The sequence below is a fragment of the Mobula birostris genome, chromosome 14 (genome assembly GCF_030028105.1).
Source record: "Mobula birostris isolate sMobBir1 chromosome 14, sMobBir1.hap1, whole genome shotgun sequence".
In the NCBI taxonomy this organism is placed as follows: domain Eukaryota; kingdom Metazoa; phylum Chordata; class Chondrichthyes; order Myliobatiformes; family Myliobatidae; genus Mobula; species Mobula birostris.
Window position 1 is genome coordinate 18808183 of NC_092383.1, and position 18531 is coordinate 18826713.

General features: G+C 42.4%; 1 protein-coding gene across 1 annotated transcript in view; it reads right to left on the bottom strand.

Moving 5' to 3' along the window:
• ubap1lb (ubiquitin associated protein 1-like b) overlaps positions 1-18531 on the bottom strand; it is a 45488-nt gene extending 26957 nt beyond the window's left edge. The window contains exons 1-4 of the mRNA XM_072277704.1: positions 18450-18531; positions 16997-17053; positions 11511-11647; positions 3739-4485 (exon numbers count right to left, since the gene is read on the bottom strand). Of these exons, the coding sequence (XP_072133805.1) occupies positions 3739-4485; positions 11511-11647; positions 16997-17033 (921 nt within the window). The 5' untranslated portion in view covers positions 17034-17053; positions 18450-18531. The remainder of the gene's footprint in view (positions 1-3738; positions 4486-11510; positions 11648-16996; positions 17054-18449) is intronic.

The following is an 18531-nucleotide window of genomic DNA, read 5'->3' on the forward strand; positions in this document are numbered from 1 at the left end:
GAATTTGAAACTGCTCATCCTTTCCACTTCTGATCCCTCGTAGAGGACTGGTGTGTGATCCTCTGACTTCCCTTTCCTGAAGTCTACAATCAATTCCTTGGTCTTACTGACATTGAATGCAAAGTTGTTGCTGCTCAACCAGTTGATCTATGTCACTCCTGTATGCCTCATCGAAATCATCTGACATTCTGCCAACAATAGTTGTGTCGTTGGTAAATTTATGGATGGTGTTTGAACTGTGCCCAGCCACTCAAGTTGTAGGTATAGAGTGAGTAGAGCAGTGGGCTAAGCATGCATCCTTGAGGTGTGCCGATGTTAATTGTCAGTGAGGTGGAGATGTTATTTGCGATCCACACAGGATGTGGTTTCCAGGTGAAGAAATCATGTATCTAGTTGCAAAGAGAGGTATAAGAGCCCAAGTTTTGGAGGTTGTTGATTAGAACTGAAGGTATGATTGTGTTGAATACTGAGCTGCAGTCAATAAGCAGCAACCTGACATAGATATTACTATTGTCCAGGTGAGTGGGAAGCCAGTGAGATTGCATCCACTATAGACTTAATTGTGGCGCTATGCAAATTGCAGTGGGTCCAGGTCCCTGCTTAGGCAGGAATTAATTGTAGGCATGACAACCTCTTAAAGTTCTTCATCACAGTAGATGTGAGTGCCACTGGGTGATAGTCACTGAGGCAGCTCATCCTGCCCTTCTTGGGCACTGGTATGATTGTTGCCCTTTTGAAGTTGGTGGGAACCTCTGATTGTAGCAGTGAGAGATTGAAGATGTCCTTGAACACTCCCACCATTTGGCTGGCACAGGCTTTCAGAGCCCGAACCAGGCACACACCATCAGGGCCTGACGTCTTGCAAGGGGTCACCCTCTTGAAAGATGTTCTAACATTGGTATCCGAGACAAAGATCATATGGTCACCAGATGCTGCAGGGATTCACACAAGTGTAGTTTTACCTTTCAAAGTGTGCAGAAAAGATATTGAGCTCATATTTAACCCCTATGAATACAGTATTAACCTCTAAACCACACTTGTACATTAGTAAAAACCTATAGAATGTACAGAGAAATTAACTTAGGGCATTATTCTGAAATATTCTTTCTCAACCGCATGAGGAACGTCTGGCAGCTCTTGGGCTGTATTCCCTGGAGTTCAGGAGAATGAGGGGGGGATCTCATAAAACATTCTGAATGTTAAAAGACCTGAACAGATTAATTCCCATGTTATGGGAATCTAGAACAAAGGGCACGACTTCAGGATTGAAGGACGTCCTTTTAGAACTGAGATGAGGAGAAATTACTTTAGTCAGAGGATGGCAAATTTGTGGAATTTGTTGTCACGAGCGGCTGTGGAGGACAAGTCAATGGGCCAAATGGTCTAATTCTGCTCCTAAGTCTTATAACCATATAACAATTACAGCACGGAAACAGGCCATTTTGGCCCTTCAAGTCCATGCCGAACTCTTACTCTCACCTAGTCCCACCGACTTGCACTCAGCCCATAACCCTCCATTCCTTTCCTGTCCATATATCTATCCAGTTTAACTTTAAACGACAACATCGGACCTGCCTCAACCACTTCTGCTGGAAGCTCGTTCCACACAGCTACCACTCTCTGAGTAAAGAAGTTCCCTCTTATGTTACCCCTAAACTTTTGCCCTTTAACTCTCAACTCATGTCCTCTTGTTTGAATCTCCCCCACTCTCAATGGAAAAAGCCTATCCACGTCAGCTCTATCTATCCCTCTCATAATCTTAAGTACCTCTATCAAGTCCCCCCTCAACCTTCTACGTTCTAAAGAATAAAGACCCAACTTGTTCAACCTTTCTCTGTAACTAAGGTGATGAAACCCAGGTAACATTCTAGTAAGCCTTCTCTGTACTCCCTCTCTTTTGTTGACATCTTTCCTATAATTTGGTGACCAAAAACTGTACACAATGCTCCAAATTTGGTCTCACCAATGTCTTGTATAATTTCAACATTACATCCCAACTCCTACACTCAATTCTCTGATTTATAAAGGCCAGCATACCAAAAGCTTTCTTCACCACCCTATCCACATGAGATTCCATCTTCAGGGAACTATGCACCATTATTCCTATATCCCTCTGTTCTACTGCATTCTTCAATGCCCTACCATTTACCATGTGTGTCCTATTTTGATTCATCCTACCAAAGTGCAGCACCTCACATTTATCAGCATTAAACTCCATCTGCCATCTTTCAGCCCACTCTTCTAACTGGCCTAAATCTCTCTGCAAGCTTTGAAAACCTACTTCATTATTCACAACTCCACATATCTTAGTATCATCTGCATACTTACTCATCCAATTTACCACCCCATCATCCAGATCATTAATGTATATGACAAACAACATTGGACCCAGTGCAGATCCCTGAGGCACACCGCTACACACCATCCTCCAATCTGACACACAGTTATCCACCCCTACTCTCTGGCATCTCCCATCCAGCCACTGCTGAATCCATTTTACTACTTCAATATTAATACCTAACAATTGAACCTTCCTAACCAACCTTCCGTGTGGGACCTTGTCAAAGGCCTTACTGAAGTCCATATAGACAACATCCACCGTTTTACCCTCGTCAACATTCCTAGTAACTTCTTCAAAAAATTCAATAAGGTTTGTCAAACATGACCTTCCATGCACAAATCGATGTTGACTGTTCCTAATCAGACCCTGTCTATCCAGATAATTATATATACCATCTCTAAGAATACTTTCCATCAATTTACCCACCACTGACGTCAAACTCACAGGCCGATAATTGCTAGGTTTACTCTTAGAACCCTTTTTAAACAATGGAACAACATGAGCAATGCGCCAATCCTCCGGCACCATCCCCGTTTCTAACGAAATTTAAAATATTTCTGTCAGAGCCCCTGCTATTTCCACATTAACTTCCCTCAATGTCCTAGGGAATATCCTGTCAGGACCCGGAGACTTATCCACTTTTATATTCCTTTAAAAACTCCAGTACTACTACTTCTTTAATCATCATAGTTTCCATAACTTCCCTACCCGTTTCCCTTATCTTACACAATTCAATATCCTTCTCCTTAGTGAATACCGAAGAAAAGAAATTGTTCAGAATCTCCCCCATCTCTTTTGGCTCCACACATAGCTGCCCACTGATTCTCTAAGGGACCAATTTTATCCCTCACTATCCTTTTGCTATTTAAATAACTGTAGAAACCCTTGGGATTTATTTTTACCTTACTTGCCAAAGCAACCTCATATCTTCTTTTAGCTTTTCTAATTGCTTTCTTAAGATTCTTTTTACATTCTTTATATTCCTCCAGCACCTCATTTACTCCATGCTGTCTATATTTATTGTAGATCTCTCTTTTTTTCCAAATCAAGTTTCCAATATCCCTTGAAAACCATGACTCTCTCAAACTTTGAACCTTTTCTTTCAACCTAACAGGAACATAAAGATTCTGTACTCTCAAAATTTCACCTTTGGCCTTATTATTTCTGGACCTCTGATTTCAGCAATGAACTATTACTTTACTATTAATTTTCCAATTCTGCATTAAAAGTGTATTTTCAAGCAGCAAGTTTCTCTGCCTTTAAAAAAAGTATTTACTGCTGAAAAACATATTCAATGTGATACAGACTTCCTACATAAAAGGTGAGATCAGTAAGAACTCCACTGTAGATTCAGCTACTAAGTCTATGTCTATTATGAAGATGTTCATAACTCTTACCTGAAATGGTTCTTTGTGTTTTCTGAATGGTGGTCTTGCTCTATTCATGGATGACCTTTCCATGTGATAATGGGCAGAGGAAAGCGGTGGGCTTCCAACAATACATTTTGCCAAATTTATATTTCTGCTGTTCTTGTTGTTTGGGTGCTGACAGGTAAATTTTCTCAAAGGCTTTCTTGGTCCATATGCTGGTGACCAACTTGATCCATCCCTCCTGCCCTCTTCCTCACCTTCAGTGTTGTTACAAAGAGAGGAATGCCTCAGTCCTGAGATGTGAGGCAGCCTTGTTAAACTGGCATTAGAAAATCTCTCATTGTGTCTACTTCTGGAAGGATTATCCGGCGACGAGGCTGGTCTCACATCGAGGAATCTGGAATAGACACTAAATTTGCTCCTGAGAAATGGTATTGAGGGAAGCTTCTGATTTTCATTTTCATCTGATGATGAGAGTTCATCATCCTCTGAGTACCCATCATCACTTTCTGAGTCTGATACATATGCACCCTTTAAGCAAACATGTTTAATGTCGGTCACACTGAAACTCCTACACCTTCTGGTTCTCAAAACCATGTGACCCCTCTGAGGTTTGGCCTGACAAGATTCACTATTTGTATCATCAGTATCTTCGCCCTCAAGATCAGTAAAAGCAAGCCAAAATGGTGGACATGTTGGAATGCTCCTTGGAGGTTCCTGTAGCAGTCGGTCTTGCACCCATTTCAATACCTTCTTTTCCAGTGTAAAGTCATACTGTAGAAAATATGATTGCATATAACATTAATCATAGGCAAAGTATCAATATTATTTTCAAATACACAAGTAATATCTGCACACCTTGTTATACTAAATTCCTCACAAGGCTTCTCATAATCACAGAGTGTCCCCAGATTTCTGAGCCGGCAAGCACTGTGGACAAAGACCACTGAAAATGAGGGCTGGTGGCCCTTCCAGGTCAGCAAGTCACCCCAAATGGGTGGATTGCAAGATTGGAGATCCTTGCAGGTAGGTGGTGGGTGGTGAGTTCTAAGTTTGAGGCCTTGAGTTTGGGGTCTCCCATCATCAGTGAGTCTGGAATTGGGGTGACATGGTAGCGTAGTGGTTAGCACAACGCTTTACAGTACCAGTGCCCCGGGTTCAATTCCCAGCATTGCCTGTAAGGAGTTTGCAGGTTCTCCCTGTGACCATGCAGGTTTCCTCCAAGTGCTTCGATTTCCTCCCATTGTCCAAAATGCACCAGTTGGTTGGATAATTGGTCATTGTAAATTAGGCTGGGATTAAATTGGGGGATTACTGGGCAGCATAGCTCAAATGGCTGGAAGAGCTTATTCCATGTGGTATATCAGTAAAGTGTTGGCGCATGGCCAAGTGGTTAAGGTGTCGGTCTAGTGTTCTGAAGGTCGCTAGTTTGAGCCTCAGCTGAGGCAGCATGTTGTGTCCTTGAACAAGGCACTTAACCACACATTGCTCTGTGACGACACTGGTGCCAAGCTGTATGGGTCCTAGTGCCCTTCCCTTGGACAACATTGGTGGCGTGGAGAGGGGAGACTTGCAGCATGGGCAACTGCCAATCTTCCATACAACCTTGCCCAGGCCTGTGCTCTGGAAACCTTCCAAAGCGCAAATCCATGGTCTCACGAGACTAACCGATGCCTATAAATAAAAATAATATCAATAAAAAACTATTTTTAAAAAAATTTGAGACCTGGAGTCCTGGGGTTGATAATGAAGATTGAAGTCCAAAGGTCAATCGGAAATCCGGAAGTCAAGGCCCAATGGCCAAAGCCCTGGGAAGGTGAGTCCGCTGGGGAAGTCAGAGGCCTGATGTCTGCAAGTCCACAAGTCCACTGGAAGCTGAAGGCAGCCTAACCTGGGGTTGGAGGACTGTTTGTGTGTGTGAGTGGGTGGGTACTAAGGAGGAAAGGGTCTCTGTTTTGCTGTTATTTTGTTGCTGTTGTTCAGCTGAACATCGTAGGTATGCTACGCTGGTGTCAGAATGTGTGGCCACTCTTTTAGGCTGTACCTTGCACATCCTTGGATTGTGCTGGTTGTTAATGCAACACATTGCACTGTATGATTCAGTATACATGTGATAAATGAATGATTCAAACCGCCTACCGGTGTGCTGTTATGGATCATGTTCTTTTAGAAATTGAAGATAGTTCAGAACTTTAAGTCAATCTCTCATATAGCATAAGATTTCTTAATGTAGATTCTTTTAATTCTTTATTTTCTCTCTCAGTCATATACCCACACATTACTCATACAAAGTAGTTGTTATTTTGTTCAATGAAATCATGAAACCATGTAACTCACAGCTCTTTAGGATGATAAAATCTGTTTAGAAAATTGAATGGTTCAGTGTTGCACATTACAATCTGCAGAATTACCTGATTGTCAGCAATTCAAACGATTTTAATTGTTGACTTATCAGGTAATTCTACAGATCGTGATGTACAACATTGAATCATTCAATGCTTAATACTATTTTGCGTCTGAATGCCATCTGAGTGATTAATTTTATTATTTATATATAAACAAAGCAGAAAAGGTTTGGATGACAACGGTCATTGTCTTGAAGCCTGAAATCCACCACACTTTGGTCCAAGTTAATAATATTAGTGAATCATCATCAATATTGGGTGCACATCAGACAACTTACAGTGACTTCCAATAACATCCAATACTTTAACCTCCAGTAATTTTGCCCCTTCTCCCTCTTTTCCTTTTTTTCCATTCTCCAAATGGTTCCTCTTTCACCCCTTCTCTTACCATCTGCCCATCTCCTCCCTCTGGTACCCTTCTTCATGTTCTTTCTCCCATGGTCCTCTGTCCTCTCCTAACAAATTCCTCTGCTTAAGCCCTTTACCTCTTACACCTATCCACCCCCCAGCTTTTCACTTCATTCCCCACTTTCCCCATCACCCGGCACCTCCCAACTTGTACTCTTTTCCCTCCACCCACCTTATTCTGGCTTCTTTCCTCTTCCTTTCCAGTCCTGATGAAGGGCCTGGGCCTGAAATATTGACTGCTCATTCACCTCTGTACAGTAGCTGCTGCCTGACATACTGAGTTCCCCCAGTACCTTGTGTGTGTTGCTCTGGATTTCCTACATGTCCAGGACCTCTTGCGTTTATGATTACAGTGGATGCATGTATAATGTTAAACATGGTATTCCAAAAGGTTGAGTTAACTTTCTCTGCCAATGTGCCACCATAACAGAAACCTCACCAAAATACATGCAACACTGTGCAGTTAGGGTATCCACAGTTACCCAGCATACATCTACTTACGAATCAGAAAACACTAGGGATGGTGCCTTCAGGGAAAATGATTGTTTAATGTGTTAAATGCCATTACTGTTAAGCAATCTCTCTAAATATTCAACTTTATTTTTACATCCGTAGAATCTTATTCTGCGTGCCTGGCCCCCTGGCTTACTCTCTATAAACGCGTGACTGTGTGGCAAAGCACAGCTCCAAAGCCATATCCAAATTTGTCGATGACACCATTGTTTAGGGACGGCACATTAGCACAGCAGTTAGCTCAAAGCTTTACAGCACAGGTGACCTGTGTTCAGTGGGTTCAATTCCCACCGCTGCCTATAAGGAGTTTGTGCATTCTCCCCGTGACCTCGTGGGTTTCCTCTGGGTACTCTCACAGTCCAAGGATGTACCGGCTAGTAGGTTAATTGGTCATTCTAAATTGTCCCAGGATTAAATCAGGGTATTGCTAGGGCGGTGCGGCTCGAAGGACCGGAAGGGTCTATTCCATGCTGTATCTCAATAAAAAAATGAATTCAGAAGGCAGTGGAGAACTCATGCCCAAGCCAACTCAGCTAAAGAGGGCAGTATTCCATCTCTAGAGTAAAATATTGAACCAGGAGTAATTTTATACCTACCTGGTAATTATAAGGGCTTCATTTACTGTCACTTACCTTTTACTCCAGATTTATTGACTTGTGTTTAAATTCCCTCCCCAGGTACTGCTGCTAGATTCGATCTTCTGACTCTAGATCACTAGTCCAGTGACAAACAGCACTGTGCAAAAGTCTTAAGCACATATATTTAGCTCGGGTGCCTAAGACTTATGCACAGTACTGTAGTAATTTTATGTATTGCACTGTACCACTGCCGCAAAAAAAAAGAACAAATTTCATGAACGTGTGAGCAGATAAACCTGATTCTGATATGGGTCTCTATTGGGGACTGAGAGTGGGAAGGGGGCAGGGAGAGGGGAATCCTGGTTGGGAAAGGGGAAGGGAGAGGGGAGGGACAGGAAGCACCAGAGAGACATTCTGTAATGATCAACAAACCAGTGGTTTGGAATCAAAATTCCTCGCCTGGTGCAAACAACAGGAATTCTGCAGATGCTGGAAATTCAAGCAACACACATAAAAGTTGCTGGTGAACGCAGCAGGCCAGGCAGCATCTCTAGGAAGAGGTGCAGTCGACGTTTCAGGCCGAGACCCTTCGTCAGGACTAACTGAAGGAAGAGTGAGTAAGGGATTTGAAAGTTGGAGGGGGAGGGGGAGATCCAAAATGATAGGAGAAGACAGGAGGGGGAGGGATGGAGCCAAGAGCTGGACAGGTAATAGGCAAAAGGGATACGAGAGGATCATGGGACAGGAGGTCCGAGAAGAAAGACAAGGGGGGGGACCCAGAGGATGGGCAAGGGGTATATTCAGAGGGACAGAGGGAGAAAAAGGAGAGTGAGAGAAAGAATGTGTGTATAAAAATAAGTAACAGATGGGGTACGAGGGGGAGGTGGGGCATTAGCGGAAGTTAGAGAAGTCGATGTTCATGCCATCATGTTGGAGGCTACCCAGACGGAATATAAGGTGTTGTTCCTCCAACCTGAGTGTGGCTTCATCTTTACAGTAGAGGAGGCCGTGGATAGACATGTCAGAATGGGAATGGGATGTGGAATTAAAATGTGTGGCCACTGGGAGATCCTGCTTTCTCTGGCGGACAGAGCGTAGGTGTTCAGCAAAACAATCTCCCAGTCTGCGTCGGGTCTCGCCAACATATAAAAGGCCACATCGGGAGCACCGGACGCAGTATATCACCCCAGCCGACTCACAGGTGAAGTGTTGCCTCACCTGGAAGGACTGTTTGGGGCCCTGAATGGTGGTAAGGGAGGAAGTGTAAGGGCATGTGCAGCACTTGTTCCACTTACACGGATAAGTGCCAGGAGGGAGATCAGTGGGGAGGGATGGGGGGGACGAATAGACAAGGGAGTTGCGTAGGGAGCGATCCCTGCGGAATGCAGTGGGGGGGGGAAGATGTGCTTAGTGGTGGGATCCCGTTGGAGGTGGCGGAAGTTACGAAGAATAATATGTTGGACCCGGAGGCTGGTGGGGTGGTAGGTGAGGACCAGGGGAACCCTATTCCTAGTGGGGTGGCGGGAGGATGGAGTGAGAGCAGATGTACGTGAAATGGGGGAGATGCATTTAAGAGCAGAGTTGATAGTGGAGGAAGGGAAGCCCCTTTCTTTAAAAAAGGAGGACATCTCCCTCGTCCTAGAATGAAAAGCCTCATCCTGAGAGCAGATGCGGCGGAGACGGAGGAATTGCGAGAAGGGGATGGCGTTTTTGCAAGAGACAGGGTGAGAAGAGGAATAGTCCAGATAGCCGTGAGAGTCAGTAGGCTTATAGTAGACATCAGTGGATAAGCTGTCTCCAGAGACAGAGACAGAAGGATCAAGAAAGGGGAGGGAGGTGTCGGAAATGGACCAGGTAAACTTGAGGGCAGGGTGAAAGTTGGAGGCAAAGTTAATAAAGTCAACGAGCTCTGCATGCGTGCAGGAAGCAGCGCCAATGCAGTTGTCGATGTAGCAAAGGAAAAGTGGGGGACAGATACCAGAATAGGCACGGAACATAGATTGTTCCACAAAGCCAACAAAAAGGCAGGCATAGCTAGGACCCATACGGATGCCCATAGCTACACCTTTAGTTTGGAGGAAGTGGGAGGAGCCAAAGGAGAAATTATTAAGAATAAGGACTAATTCCGCTAGACGGAGCAGAGTGGTGGTAGAGGGGAAATGAATAGGTCTGGAATCCAAAAAGAAGCGTAGAGCTTTGAGACCTTCCTGATGGGGGATGGAAGTATATAGGGACTGGACATCCATGGTGAAAATAAAGCGGTGGGGGCCAGGGAACTTAAAATCATCGGAAAGTTTAAGAGCGTGAGAAGTGTCACGAACATAGGTAGGAAGGGATTGAACAAGGGGGGATAAAACTGTGTCGAGGTGTGCAGAAATGAGTTCGGTGGGGCAGGAGCAAGCTGAGACAATGGGCCTACCTGGACAGGCAGGTTTGTGGATCTTGGGTAGGAGGTAGAAACGGGAAGTGCGAGATGTGGGAACTATAAGGTTGGTAGCAGTGGATGGGAGATCCCCTGAGGGAATAAAGTCGGTGATGGTGTGGGAGACAATGGCCTGGTGTTCCTTAGTGGGGTCACATCGAGGGGTAAATAAGAGGAGGTATCCGCGAGTTGCCACTGTGCCCCGGCAAGGTAGAGGTCAGTACGCCAGACTGCAACAACACCCCCCTTATTGGTGGGTTTAATAATAAGGTTAGGATTAGTGCGGAGAGAGTGGAGAGCAGAGCGTTCCGAAGGAGTGAGGTTGGAATGGGGACAAGGTGCGGTGAAGTCGAGACAGTTGATGTCCCGTCACCTGGTGTCTCAGGGCTGGGTGTGTCTATACCCATGCCACCCCACCCCTTTCACTCCTTCGCTGCCACCTGTCCCACACCCCTCCCGCAACACTCCAACCTTGCCTTCCCCAACATCCTTTGCACCCACCGGATTTACAAACTCACCCTCCACTCCATGTTGATAAATACAGTACTGTGCAGAAGTTTTAGGCACCCCAGCTATATGCCATAGAGGGAGTACAAAGAAGGTTCACCAGATTGATTCCTGGGATGGCAGGACTTACATATGAAGAAAGACTGGATCGACTAGTCTTATACTGGCTGGAATTTAGAAGATTGAGGGGGGATCTTATTGAAACATATAAAATTCTAAGGGGATTGTCAGGCTAGATGCAGGAAGATTGTTCCCGATGTTGGGGAAGTCCAGAACGAGGGGCCACAGTTTAAGGATAAGGGGGAAGCCTTTTAGGACCGAGATCAGGAAAAACTTCTTCACACAGAGAGTGGTGAATCTGTGGAATTCTCTGCCACAGGAAACAGTTGAGGCCAGTTCATTGGCTATATTTAAGAGGGAGTTAGATATGGCCCTTGTGACTAAAGGGATCAGGGGGTATGGAGAGAAAGCAGGTACAGGGTTCTGAGTTGGATGATCAGCCATGATTATACTGAATGGCGGTGCAGGCGCAAAGGGCCGAATGGCCTACTCCTGCACCTATTTTCTATGTTTCTATGTGCCTTAAGACTTTTGCACAGTATTGGAACATCAGTGCTACTATATCCATTAAACCTATACACTGATATTTGATAGCTCACTATCAAATAGCTTGTTAATCGCTAACTATGTTTTATTCCATGATATTACTCAGCCATCACTTTAGCTTCCTCCTTGAAGATCACAGATGCATTTGTGAGGTGTGGTGTATTGCTCTCAGTGCAATCACTCATTATAATATCTGATAGTAAGAGATTCTGCAGTTGCTGGAAATCCAGAGTAACGTTCTTAATGTATTAGTTTATTCAACACCAATAATGGTCTATTAAGATAAATGTCATGTTTCACAGTTATGGTACTTAATAATGCAATGTTTAGCAGTTAAAATGCTCTGAAACATCTCATTACCTGTGCTTGCTTCAGTATTTCAGTGTAGTCAGGCACATAGGGAAAGGATAAGGAACTTGGAGTGAGTTCTTCCAAGGCAATAGTCTGGAACTTTTGAGAAATTTTAAAAGGTACTTCATCCAAATAAGTTGAGGTTGCTGTTAAAACAATAAGCATTATAGACAGGAATAATAGATAATTCAAGATTCAAGTTTATTTATCATGAGTAAAGGCATCCGTTAGTCTTGCGAGACCATGGATCTGCGCCTGGAAAGTCTTCACTCTCCAGGGCGCAGGCCTGGGCAAGGTTGTATGGAAGGCCAGCAGTTGCCCATGCTGCAAGTCTCCCCTCTCCACGACACCAATGTTATCCAAGGGAAGGGCATTAGGACCCATACAGCTTGGCACCAGTGTCGTCACAGAGCAATGTGTGATTAAGTGCCTTGCTCAAGGACTCAACACGTTGCCTCGGCTGGGGCTCGAACTCACGACCTTCAGGTAGCTAGTCCGATGCCTTAACCACTTGGCCACGTGCAGCAAAACATATAGTGAAATGTGTTGTTTTTATTAACAAGATAAGGCTTTTGCTTATATGTCATCCTTATACACTATCATCTATATAACAGTACAGCAGTTAAATATATTTATGCAAATGAAAACAAAATGCAGGAGAAGTTCACTAATTTAAGTGGTATCTGTGAAAAGAGGAACAGTCAATGTTTCGGGACTGCAGAATGTTTGCAAACATGAAAATTAACTGTGCGGCTCTCCACAGATGCTGCCCGACATGCTGAGCGTTTCCAGCCGTTTCTATTTTTGTTTCGTTTGTCAGTCTTTGTTAATGTATGTATTTTTATACATTCTATTGTATTTATTTACTTCTCCAGTAACTGCCTGCAAGAAAATGAATCCCAAAGTAGTATTTGGTCCTATATACATACCTTGGTAATAAATTTTACTTTGATTTTGACTTCCCAGCATCTGCGTTTTTTTTATTTTCAAAGTGCTCAGAATGACCAGATAGGCATCAGAGCAACATTTGGTGAACACTTTGCCTCCTACACACACTCAAGAAAGTATGTCATATATCAAGTGCTAGCTTGCATCATCCTTGACCCTCTCACCTGAGACAGATCATATTTTCCTGATCATTTTCTTGAATTCAAACCTAGTGGCTGGTTTCAAGGCAGTGAACAGACTGGAATGCATTTCACAAGTGGGTGATGGAGGCGGGTACTCTCATGATATTTAGTAATAATCTAGTCAAACACTTGAATTTTCAGTGCCTAGAAGGCTGTAGACTATATGCAGGTAAATGGGATTATTATGGATAGCTACTTGGTCATCAGCATGGACATGGGGTGGGGATTGCAAAGGGCTTGTTTCAAACTTATAGCATCACTCTCCAATAGCAGCCTAATTTTCTCATTATGCTTTGTCAAGCAAGAAGCCAACTTTGACGAAAGGGAAAAAAATGTTTTTACTTTACCTTCAGTTGTTTCTTGGCATGGATGGGGTCTGCTGAAATTCATACGATTTTCTGCATAGCATTTGGGAAAATTTATACTAGCATGGCGAATGGCTACCAGCATTGTTCTACTCCTTGAGTCAGAACTACCAGACATTTTTATTACTTAAATATATTTTGATTTGGGATATTTTGAATAGATGTTTTTCAGTTACATTGGATTTTTACCAATACAGCTTCCAAAGTTCCAGATAATTAAAATAATTTAAGAGATTTTACTTTATTCAAAGCTATTTTCTTCCTGACAGATTTTATTTCACACAGGAGATTTTATGATTATTCCAGAAATGTTTTAATTTGTTTAACTAAGAAACTGAGATGAAACACAGAGGTCTAACATTAAAGCCAGGATTAAAATAGACATATTTATATGATATCTAAACCAAGTGGGCATTTGTACTACAGTACAGATGTATCACATAAATAAAAATGGTCATTTCACTATGAAGGTGCAGTTGGGATATTTTCGGAAATTTTGACTGGATGTTTTTCAGATACATTGGATTTTTACCAATACAGCTTCCAAAATTCCAGATAATTAAAATAATTTACAAGCTTTTACTTTATTCAAAGCTATTTGTTTCCTGACAGATTTTACGTTGCACTGGAGACCTTAATGATTATTTCAGAAATGGTTTAAACTGTTTAGCTGAGAAACCGAGATAAAACGCAGAGGCCTAACATTAAAACTAGGGCAAAAAATGGACATATTTATACAATATCTAAACAGAGCCAGCATTTGTACTATAGATGTACCACAGACATAAAAATGGTCATTTCAAAATGAGTGCAGTTGGAATGCAAACATATCTGTTATCATGGCTGGAATATTTAATATATTGAAACCCTACAGCCATTTGGAGCCTCCTCTGGTGATTCCCTCTTCAATGCATTTGGGATCTTACAAACTCCATCTTATAACCTTGTATTGCATTCCTCGATGGAAAGATGTACGGCCTTGGTGTTTGGTCACACAAAGTAAAAAGAACAGCAGATGACTCACAGGAAAACTGCAACATGGGAGGGACTTTTAAATCCTCTTAAAGCAGACAGAATCCTGGGTTTAAAATCGCAACTAATGGACTGCATCTCTTATAGTGAAGCAGTCTTATTCAAGAGTCAGTTTTGGAGAGACAAATCATAAACATAAGAGATGCTGGAAATCCAAAGCAGACACACACACAAAACGCTGGAGGAACTCAGCAGGTCAGGCAGCATCTATGGAAGGGAATAAGGAGTCAACGTTTCAGGCTGAGACTCTTCAGTCTTTATTTCTTTGGGATTGAATCAGAATATCTTAACATATGGACCAGATTTTTAAAAAATAGGTTAGGAGCACAAGATGATTAGACAAAGCTGGGCTTTAAAAGGTTCTAGATTGTGTGGCTAAGGAAAGACTTAGGTAAAGCCTGCATTACTGGTAATTACACTTCACGCTGGGATGTCTGTGTGTTCTTACTATGTGTTGGAAAATGGTTTCATTTTATTATCATATTATTCATAGTGCTTGTAATTATTTTATTTGTGGCATTTGGTCAGCTTTCAATAAACTTTTTAAAAGAGTTCTCATCACTCTGTGATCCTTAAATGACTTTCTCAACTTAGTTTTACACAAAATGCAGAGAATAGCTGAATAAGAAACTACCCAATGGGGTCCATGCCTCTTCCTCACCCTCTCCCAATCCATGGGCACGATGCATACGCACACACTCACGCATACAGGGGATATCAAAGCTTATGATTTGATTTTTATTTAGAGATACAGCATGGTAAAACGCCCTCTGGCCCACACCACCCATTTACACCCAATATACATCTTTGGAATCTGGGAGGAAACAGAAGCACCCAGAGTAAATCCACAGGGTCTTGACTCCTTACAGACAGAGGAGGGAATTGAACCCGGAACACTGGCATTACAATAGTATTACACTAACATGCCACCCACAATTTTCTGAGGCCAAAGGTCATGACATCATTGAATGGTGGAGCATACTCGATGGATTTATGGGCAATTTCTGCTCCAGTTTCTTACATTCTTACGACATTATTATTTATTCTACAAGACAGAATCATGTGAAAATGATAGGACATATCTGCCACAGTTTAACTACTTTCCTCAAGACACACATTGGTGGTTGTGCATCTGACTGATGGCTACGGCGTTCCTTAGTCCTCTTCCTATCACTTGCTTCATGAAAGGCTTAGATATAGATGTTGGGGAAATGGTTGTCATGTTTATAGATGACGACATCCATTTTTACCAGGATATACAGTACTCCATCGTTGGCGAGGCTGGCATGTATTAGTTTGTTCGTTATGTGCCGTGCCTACGACGAGGGTGATCATGATCTTTCCAGGAACATCATTGTTCTTGGCAGATTTTTCTACAGAGTGGTTTGCCATTGCATTCTTCTGGGTAGTATCTTTACAAAACAAGCGACCCCAGCCATACAATACTCTTCGGGGATAGTCTGCCTGGCCTCACAGGTCACATAACCAGGATTTGTGATATGCACCAGCTGCTAATACGACCATCCACCACCTGCTCACGTGGCTTCATGTGACCCTGATCGGTTGGGGGGTGCGGAACTAAGCAGATACTATAACTTATCCAAGGGTGGCCTGTAGGCTACAGAGGGAAGGAGCACCTTACATCTCTGTCTCCACCCTGCCACTCATAGTATGTATTACCTGTCTCTAATTGTCCCTGAGAAGGTGCTGGTGAGCTAGCTGCCTTCTTGGGGTATCATAGTCTTTCTAGTTCAAGTGCTCCCACAACATAATTGAGTAATAATCCCGATGGAGGGTCTCAGCCAGAAATGTTGACTGTTTGTTCCTCTCCAGGTGTCGCCTGACCTGATGAGGCTCCTCCAGCGTTTGGTGTGAGTTTATTGAGTCACAAGTGTGAGAATTATTCCCACCAATAAGAATGCACATCAATATATCAATATCAAGATGATGTACACTTGGAGGGGATCTTGCAAATTGTGTTGTTTCTTTGTGCCTGCTTGTCCTTCTTGGCTATAGAGGAAGTAGAGTATTTTACCAGGATTAGAACTGAACTCAGCTATGGGAATCAGGAATTTTGTGACATAATTACGTAAAATTCATGACCGATACTGAGAATTCACATCAATTAGACTATATTAAAAAGAAAATTTTATATAAAACAAAGCACATTATTTTATCTTAGCATATGACATTGATTGGGCCACAATTTCAAGAGTTAATAAATACTTAAGACATTTAGATGGGTAACACAAAGATACAGTATAGTCAGAGGAAAACTAAAAGAATGATTCCCAACTTCAGTAAATTTAGTTACTGAGGTAAGCTTGCAAAACTGAGTATGTTCTTATCAAAGGTACAAATAGAGAACTGGATTACACTTGTTGATTTGGTGTTTGATTGATTGCAGAAGACTACAAGTTATACAAGGGCAAGAAATATGCAGATTTAGCCGGTACTTCTTTTGCCAATTGATTGTAGATCTTTAAGATGAATTGTGAACTTGTGCAGACAGCAAGCTTTCAAATGAGATCTGAACCAATTCTTCATTGGAGCAGAAACCATGCCTTATGAAAGGGAAGCTAGGCAAGGTCAACATGGTCTTCAGGAGTGCTTTTAATGAGCTCAGAAAGTCAGAGGGGAATTTTCCAGGTTATATCCTCTACAGTAATTGGCTTGTTTTTTCTTATCTGTTCATTTGGCATTCCCATGAGATTAAAGGTTTAGTTGTGTGTTGGAAGATTCCATCATTTCATCAGTCTGTACGGGGCAAGCTTTGTGCAGCAGATGGTCGCCACTTTTACCTTTAATTGGAAAATTGCCACTGAGACAACAGGTTGCCTGCAGGCTATAAACCGTCCAGATCACATCCCCCGATGCTTACAGTTTGGAAGTATAGGTGATTAATTTTAATTAAAAGAAAGGCCATAATTGCCTTCTAGTACATGTATTAAGTTGGAAAATTACTTACCCAAACTGCTACAAACCTCATTCGCTGATCTACTCATTGTTGTATTCCCAATGCACTCTGAAATGAAGGAAATGATTACAATATATTAGTAGCATGTGATGTGTCAATCAAATAATAATGCACCCTCATTGGTACACCAATAGTATACACTCAGTGGCCACTTTATTAGCTACAGCTGCATATTAATGCAAATATCTAATCAGCCAATCATGTGGCAGCAACTCATGACGTAAAAGCATGCAGACATGGTCAAGAGGTTTAGTTATCATTCAGGCCAAACATCAGAATGGAGAAGAAATATAATTGAAGTGTCAGACAGATTGGTTTGAGTATCTCAGAAACTGCTGATCTCCTGGGATTTTCAAGCACAACGATCTCCAGTTTACAGAGAATGGTGCGTAAAACAAAAAAAAAAACATCCAATGCATGACAGTTCTGTGGGTGAAAGCACCTTGTTAATGAGAGAGGTCAGAGGAGAATGGCCAGTCTAGTTCAAGCTGACAGGAACATGACAGTAACTCAAATAATCAGACATTACTATAGTGGTGTGCAGAAGAGCATCTTAATACACAACACCTTGATGAGGATAGTCTACAGCAGCAGAAGACAACAAACGCACACTGTGGTCACTTTATTAGGAAAAGAAGGTCTAATAAAGTGGTCATACTGAGTGTAGATCAGATCCATAATTGAATAGAGTCATAGAAAAGTACAACACTGAAACAGATCCTTTGGCCCATCTAGTCCATGCTGAACTACTTAAACTGCCTACTCCCATCGACCTGCACCAGGACCAAAGCCCTCCATACCCCTACCATCCATGCACCTATCCAAACTTCTCTTAAACATTGAAATTGAACTTGCATGCACCACTTGTGCTGGCAGCTCATTTCACACTCACATGACCCTCTGAGTGAAGAAGTTTCTCCTAATGTTTCTCTTAAACTTTTTATCTTTCATCCTTCACCCATGACTTCTAGTTGCAGTTCCACCCAACCTCACTGGAAAAAGCCTGCTTTCATTTACCCTATCTATACCCCTCATAATTTTGTATACCTCTATCAAATCTCCTCTCAATCTTCTATGTTCCAAGGAGTAAAGTCCTAACCTATTCTTCATCCATCCCTAACTCAGGTCCTCAAGATATGGCAAAATTCTTGTAAATTTTCTCTGCACTTTTTCAACCATGTTTGCATCTTTCCTGTAGGTAGGCAACTAAAACTGCACACAATACTCCAAATTCAGCCTCATCAATGTCTCGTACATCTTCACCATAACATCCCATCTCCTGTACTCAGTACTTTGATTTATGAAGGCCAGAGTGCCAAAAGCTTTCTTAACGACCCTATCTATCTGTGACAACTACTTTCAATGGATTATGGACCTGTATTCCTGGATCCTTTTGTTCTGCAAACACTCTTCAGTGCTCTACTGTTCAGCATGTAAAACCTACCTTGGTTGGTCCAACCGAAGTGCAATACCTCACACTTGTCTTCATGCAGGACGGTGCTGTTCAAAGTTAATGGGAAGTCTAT